Source organism: Cavia porcellus, unplaced genomic scaffold (assembly GCF_034190915.1).
Source record: "Cavia porcellus strain 051 isolate PalLab524CR breed Dunkin Hartley unplaced genomic scaffold, mCavPor4.1 scaffold_21, whole genome shotgun sequence".
NCBI lineage: Eukaryota > Metazoa > Chordata > Mammalia > Rodentia > Caviidae > Cavia > Cavia porcellus.
In genome coordinates this window covers 29,088,815-29,096,312 of record NW_026947504.1, presented here as the reverse complement: position 1 = coordinate 29,096,312, position 7,498 = coordinate 29,088,815, and the positions used below count along the sequence as shown (strand labels likewise).

The 7,498-nt window shown below is 48.3% G+C and overlaps 1 protein-coding gene across 3 annotated transcripts; it reads right to left on the bottom strand.

Annotated features, from left to right (window-relative positions):
- Positions 1–206: 206 nt before the first annotated feature.
- On the bottom strand, positions 207–6,425 carry LOC134471951 (endogenous retrovirus group K member 7 Gag polyprotein-like). 3 transcript variants are annotated; one of them, XM_063232483.1, is made up of 2 exons: positions 6,225–6,425; positions 207–5,218 (listed from the first exon to the last, which is right to left on the bottom strand). In XM_063232483.1, exon 2 carries the CDS (start codon positions 3,215–3,217, stop codon positions 1,502–1,504), a length of 1,716 nt encoding a protein of 571 aa, XP_063088553.1. In that variant the 5' UTR covers positions 3,218–5,218; positions 6,225–6,425; the 3' UTR covers positions 207–1,501. The 3 variants fall into 3 exon arrangements, with proteins under 3 accessions (XP_063088553.1, XP_063088552.1, XP_063088554.1); XM_063232482.1 differs by having other exon boundaries at positions 207–4,765; XM_063232484.1 differs by having other exon boundaries at positions 207–4,671.
- Positions 6,426–7,498: the final 1,073 nt, after the last annotated feature.

The following is a 7,498-nucleotide window of genomic DNA, read 5'->3' as shown; positions in this document are numbered from 1 at the left end:
GTAGGGCCTGGCTTAGGTCGAGTCGTGCTGGGGAGGCACGCTCTTACCCGTCATTGACTCACCTACCCTGCTGTGTATTGTCACCTTATGGAGGAGAATGAGGGATGCCCGCCATATCTAGACTCGGTCGTGGGCCAATCGAGCAAGCCATGCATATGCCTGAGGATCTTCTTGTCCATTTCGGGCTACCGCTATTTTTATTCATCTTGTTGGTTGGTCTGTGATGGATCTCCAGTAGGGCAGGTCTGATCTTCAGTCGAGGGCTTTGTTGCCCGTGTCAGTCTCTCCGGTATCCACAGTGGTTCTCGTCCCGGTTCCTGTGGGAAAACACAAACCGCGCCTCGGTTCCAGCTGACCACTGGATCCGGGCCCATCCATTGTCCTGTCAGGACATCTTTCCACTTCACCCACCCTTTATGGTTGGGGGAAGGGTTGCAGTGCTCCACAGCTGGGGAGCGATTATCATTATTTAAATTTAAAAAATTGTGTGTGAATAGTGCCATGGATAATCGTGCCTTTGGGGCCAGGCCTTGGCCTACTCCCCCTTTTTGTTTTTGTAAAATTTTTTTGAGGCTTCTATGAGCCCTCTTAATGATTTCTTGACCTTGGGGATTGTATGGGATACCATGTTTTAATTGAACCTCCATCATTTTGCAGAACTCATTGAAAGCTTTGCCTATATAGGCTGGTCCATTATCAGTTTTTAATATTTTTGGTTTGCCCCATGCGGCCCAAGCTGCCAGGCAATGATTGATCACATTAGACACTTTTTTACCTGTTTCTGCTGTTGCAAATATGACGCGAGAACAGGTGTCTGTGGAAACATGAACATATTTAAGAGTCCCAAACTCCTGTATATGTGTGATGTCCATCTGCCAAACATCACCAGGGATCAAACCTCGAGGGTTTACTCCCATCGGTATGGCAGGTTTGTATGTGGCACAGGAGTCACATAGTCGCACGATATCTCGTGCATCTGCTCTAGAAACATGGAAATGGTTTGCTAGTGTCCTGGCATTGACATGAAACTTATCATGGAAGGCACGGGCTCGCTCGATTGGTGTTAGTAAGGTAAAAATCCATAACGGGCGAGTGGCAGTATCAGCAGCCGCATTCCCCTGTGCCATAGGCCCTGGCAGGGATGTATGTGCTCTTATGTGGGTGGTGAAGACCTTATGGTGCCTGTTCTGAAGCAATGTCTGGATAGACAGGAACAGCCCAGCCACTGTGGAAGTGGATCTAATTAAACCGGCAGTCTCAAGCACTTGCATAGCATTGACCACATACCTAGAATCGGAGACAATGTTAATGGCCTCTGAGAACCGTTTAAGAATCATTTTAATGATCTGCAGTTTCACCACCTGAGGCTGATCTGGTTTAAATTGTATGGTAACCGGGGGCTTGCCTAGGATCACATAGGCGCCTATCCCCGTCTTGGAGCCATCTGTATATATTGTAGTTGCTGGGACTAATGGCTCAGAGGCAGTAACCTTTGGAAAAATTATAGGGTGCTGAGTGACAAATGACAAGATGAACACCCATATAAGTCTGGAGGCGACACTGAGGTCCACACCTGCTGACCCAGGGGTGGCCCTTGTTGAAGGCTGTCATCCTGAGCTGTCCTGTCTCTGGGGCGGGGGCCCGCCTGTGAAGGGGGCCCCCTCTGGCCGTTTTTTGGCTCTCTAGCATCTTGTCCACAAATACGGTTGCCCTGAGCATCAAAGACCGACCTACACTCCTCAGCTTTGTGTGATCCCTTCTTGCATCGCCCACAAACATATGGCTCTTCATTCCTAGGACGAGGCCTAGCATCTGCATTGTTTAGGCAGTGACGTTTAATGTGTCCTGGCTCCCCGCAGGCAAAACACCCTTTAGCCTTACATTTCCCTCCTGACCCGCGAGGTCCCCTCTGCTGTACAGCCGCGGCCAGGAGAGCAGCCACTCCCGAGTTGGAGAGCGGCCCCCCTATCTCTCTGCATATCCTAATCCAGGCATTGAGGTCTTTGTTCTTATGAGGAGCTATCGCTGCCTTGCACTCCTTTGTACACTGTTCGAAAATCAGCTGCCTTACCAGCGGTCGAGCCACTCCCGGATCAGAAAATATCTTATCGGCAGCATCTTGCATTCGGGCCACAAAGTCAACAAATGGCTCTGTGGTACCCTGAATTATTTTTGAAAGACACAAGGAGGCTGTTCCGGCACCACTTACTTGCTTCCAGGCGCGGAGCCCTATGGCATTGATTTGTTCATAGACAGCGCCGGGGAACTGGGTCTGATCATCAGAGTGTCGACCTTTTCCCATAAGCATTTCTTTGTTCCACCCCTGGTTTCCTCGATTGGCGTTTTTTTCAGCCTGCTCTGCAGAGAACTCTGCATAACAGGCTCGCCAATCCAGGTAACTACCCGAGGGCAGACACGCCTTTGCCAGCTGAATCCAGTCCGCGGGGGTGAGGGGCCCAGAAGACAGATTCTCCAGCATGGCAATGGTGTAAGGCGCAGTCGGCCCAAAGGTTGTAACTGTATTTTTAAGTTCTCTAATCTGCTTTATCTCAAAAGGCTCCCATACATTGCGTCCCTGGCCCATAGCTACTTGTACAGGAAATATCCCGTAGGGGCCACTATCTATCCCAGGTGGATGTACCTCATGAAACAAGCGTCCCTCCTGCCAAAGCTGCCTGTAAAAATACCGACCCGCCGGCGGCGGAGCATAAGACGGCGGCCGTGATTGGGCGGAAAATGGGGGCCCGTGCATCACTTCCTGTTCTGGCGAAAGGGGAGGGAGCTCCCAGGCGGCCGCCTCGTGGCGAGGGACCGCCTCCGGAAACGGCCCCCAAGGTGGGGCGGAAGGCTTCGCCTCCCTCTCGCGCCGGGGCGCACTCAGGAGCTCTCTACTCCTCCGCAGACCAGGTTGAGCAGAGCGCAATTCGCGGCGCGACGCTGGAAAAGAACCCTGCGACTCCTTATTGAGCGACTTAGGCTCCTGACAGCTGGTCTCTTTGGCCTCCCTGCCATTCAACTTTCCCTCGTCCTCGGAGTCAGACGACTCCGAGGCTAGAGCCCCGTCCTCCTCCTTAGCATCTTTGTTCCCCTTGACGGACACCTCTCGGGAGCTCCCTGACTGGGCCTGCTCAGATACCCTGCGTACTTTTGTAAGCTCTTGAGAGCTTTCTCCACAACCACCCTCGCTCTTAGTGTTGCTACCTAGCATGTTTCCCATTTTTTAATATGTTACTCACCGCGTGAGGCCCAAGGAATCCGCCACTTACGCGTGAGCCTGAGGGGAGTCTAAAAGCCCTGTAGGTGCGCGCCACCCAGAGCCCAGGCTTATCCCCAACTCACCTGTCTCGCAGCTCTGTACTGGAGCGTTGTCCACTTCCACGTCTCGGGGGTGATCAGTCCCCGTACGGGCCACCAAATGTCGATGTCCGCTCCCGGCCGGCAGGAAGGACACACGACAAAGTCTGGTAGTGGACAACCTTTTCTTTTTATTTTTCTTCTCCGTATAGCCTGCCCTGGGTTCTCCCAGCTGAAGCCTCCTTTGGTCCGCTCCCCGCGGCTCCTTTTGTGCTTCAGTCTGCCCCAAAGCCTCTACCGGTCCGCTCTCCGCGGCTCCTTTTGGGCTTTTACTTCCGGGCTTCTACCTGGCTTCTACTTCCGCCCAGGGGTGGCACCGGTATATATACGGGTACAGTGTCCAATCATGTTAAAGTAAGCAAGGCAAGCTGATTGGCTAACATCATCAGTTGCCAGGCAGACTATATTGTTGAGCGGGTTGTTTACGCGGTAAGCAGGAAACTAACATATTCGATGGGAGGGGTAATCTACCTCAGGCTTTGCTCTTTACCACAGGCCGCACGTCCGCCGCGCAAGGCGAGCTATCACAGACGCGGCTCCCAACACCCACTGATTTTGGGGCTTTCTGGTTGTCTTGTGGAAGGTGGCATTTGCCAAGTTATTTTCTCCTATAACAAGATCACCTTCTGCCCAATGGCTTATACAGCAGATAGTAGCCACTCTCCTTGGCATCTAGATGGCAGCCAACAAGTCCAAATTTGGGGAGCATTTTTAATCTTTTGACCCCAGAAGACAATAAACACCATTTTTGATAAAGACAACTTGAGGCCTCAGTGTGGGCAATGAGTTTAGCCCACTATGCTGATGTCTCTGGCTCTAAGATTTGTTCCCATAGAACCTAAGATTTTGTGTAACAGCAGCTCTCACGACCCGCTTACCTTGATAGATGTAACTGCTTCCATCAGAGAAGTAGGATGGAACTCTAGATAGTAGCTTATCCACTAGATAAGGTCGACGTCCCGTGAGGTGATCAATGACCTCAGTACAATTGTGGTGAGGCAATGAGGGGTCGTCCTCAGTCAGCAAAGTAGCCAAGTTTGAAGCTGCTGTTTCCAGAAATAGTGCCTGATAATGTATGGCTTGGGAATTAGACATCCATCGGTCTGGTGGGACCTTGATGAGAGTCTCCAGCGAATAGGAGGAAACAATTAAGAGTTTGTGTCCAAAAGTCAATTTTTAAGCCTCCTTTATGAGGGGGCCACTGAGGAAATCACTGCAGACAGGGTGGCCATCTGGCTGCCACAGAACCAAGTCTCTTGGAAAGGTAGGCAACAGGCCTCTGCCAGGGTCCCAAACTCTGGATCAGTCCTGTGGCTCCTAGAAATTTTGCACTTGTCTTTTAGTCACAGGGACTGGAATCTGTCAGATGGCTCACAACAACCAGTGCAGTCTTTCTTTGTGTAAACTGGTTCTGACAAGATCGGGAGGACTCGCATCAGAGCAGTTACTTTCTTGGCTGGCCCCTCTGATGTGATTGCTACTCTTTGAGCGGCCTGATCTGCCAAATTGTTTCCTTAGGTGAATAGCAGCAATCTGCTGACAGCCAGACTGCTGCCAGCAAATCTAGGACCTGTGGAGCCCTTTTTTTTTTTTTTAATCTTAGCTCTGGCCGAGGTTAAGAGACCTGGCTCTTAATAGATGGCTCCATGTACATGTATAGTAGCAAAAGCATATCTACTATCAGTATAGATGTTTACCCTCTTTCCCGTGGCTAGTTTTAGTACCTCAGTCAAAGCAATGAGTTCTGCCTTTTGGGCAGAGAAGCCAGGCTCTAACTGTTTAACCCAGAGTACCTCCTTTTTGGTGGTCACTGCTGCCCCAGCCACTCATCTGCCTCTGCCGTTCTGGATGAAGCTGCTTCCATCTGTGAAATTTCTCAGGTTGTTGTCAGGCATAAGGGTGACTGGGTTTAAAGCTAAAGAAGTCTTGAAAACTACCAATTCTGGGTCTAGGAGCAGGGCCTAATAGTGTGAGATTCTAGCACTCACATTTTCAGGAGGGGTTTTGATAAGAGTCTCTAAACTGTGGGAGGTCACTACAGAAATCTTCTGTCCAAAAGTGAGTTTCTTAGCCTCTTTTAAGTAGCATTGCCACAGCGGCCAGAATTTTTAGGCATGGAGGCCACCCTCTTGTTACTGGATTGAGCCTTTTGGAAAGATAGGCTATGGGCCTCTTCCAAGGGCCAATGTCCTGGGTTAGGACTCCTTTGGCAATGCCCCTGAGTTTATCTATGAACAAGGTGAATGGCTTGGTAACATCAGGGAGTCTGAGGGCTGGGGCCTCTGTCAAGGCCCACTTGAGCTGCTGCAAGGTCTGTTCACATTTATCAGTCCAGTTTAGTGAGTTTTTCCCTTAAGGGAGCCATATAGGGGGTGAGCTGTTTCAGTAAAATTTAGAATCCACAGCCTGGAATATCCGACAGCTCCCAGGAAATCACGCACCTGTTTCTTAGTTTCTGGGAATGGGATCTGCAATATAGCCTGGACACTTTCTTTAGACAAAATCCCCCCCACCTTTTTTTTTTTTTCGCAACTTGTAGCCCAGATGAGTCACAGCCTGACGGCACAATTGGACCCTTTCAGCCGAGACTTTATAGCCTAATTGCCCCAAAGTCCTTAACAGTTCCTCAGTTGTCTCTTGACAAGCTTACAAGCTTCTGTGGGGGTCGAGGCTATTAACAAGTCATCCATGAACTGGAGGAGCACTATCTCAGGGTGTTTTTCCCTAAAATCTAAAAGATCTCTTGCTAATGCCTCATCAAAAAGAGTGGGAGAGTTCTTGTAACCCTGAGGTAAACCTGTCCGGGTCAGCTGTTCTTTTACCCCTGTATCTGGGTCAGTCCATTCAAAGGCAAAAAGGGGTTGACTCACCAGAGTAAGAGGCAAAGTGAAGAAAGCATCTTTCAGGTCCAGAACAGAGTACCAGGTGTTCTCAGGATTTGGCACTGTTGGGTATAGACTCAGAACTCGTCTATTAACCTCTCTGAGATCCTGTACAGGGCGATAGTTATTTGTCCCTTCTGGACTGGAAGCAAGGTCATGTTCCAGGGAGAGGCACAAGGAATGAGAATATCATTGTCTCTTAGTCTCTGTATGTGGACTTTAATCCCTTTCCGGGCCTGCAGGCTTATTAAGAATTCCACCACAAGGGGAACCTGGTTAATTGCTAGCCTTGGAGGATTATCTTCTGCCCAGACTTCTGGAATCTCCTGATTTCATTTGCTCAACAGTTTTAACTCTAAGTCAGTTGTGACGACTCAGGTACGCTGGACAAATTTCCCAGTAGACGGTAATTTTTCCTGTTTTAAAAGACCTTTTGTGCTATCTCTATCAACTGGCTGAGGGGCATTTTCTCAAAACTCTCAAACCTTTGTAACCATTTTTCTAACATGCGGGGCCGACTGAGTTGCAAAGAGAACAACGATACTGGGGAAACCTCCTTTCCTCTGGATGTCCAATCGGGGTGGGACAAAGGGAAAACATGGTTTTGGCATTCCAGATCAGAGAGCAGGCTTTTTCTGGATGGCACACCACCTTTTGTCCTAGGGTGCCACATGGCAGGCCATCATTTTACTGAAATTACATACTTAACAAAAAGAAGCTTTTTCATAGGTAACAAAATTGTGCCATATAATCTCCCAGATGTCCACAGCACATGCAAGAACTTATATCTCATCTCTATTATCATCTATAATCTCATATTAATGGAAACACTTTGCAGCAAAGGTTTAGATTCTTATAAATAAATCTATCAAAACTGATCTAATACTGTCAAATTTTGAACACATTTACTTCTTGTCAAACCTGTTGTTTTCAGTACTATAAACCAAGACAAATAAAATTTACATCATCTCGAGCTTTCTATAACTTACAATATACCTCTAAGTTTTATCTTCTTTCATATTCTGGCACAGCCAGACATTTTTACTTGAAGACAAACCACTTTCTTTGTCCCTCCTTTTTACTATCACCAGTCAATTACCTTTTCTCTCACTTCTCAGACAACATTAAAACTCTCAACAAAACCCTTGAAGTCACCTTCTAGTAGTCTAAAACATATTTAATTATTTTATGTCTTTTTACCACATTAAAATGCTGTTTTTTTTAAAAAAAAAAACTATAACCTTTTTACTGGCTCAATTACA

Coding starts and splice junctions, on each gene's coding strand:
- LOC134471951 (XM_063232483.1), bottom strand. CDS start 3,217: ATGGGAAACATGCTAGGTAGCAACACTAAGAGCGAGGGTGGTTGTGGA.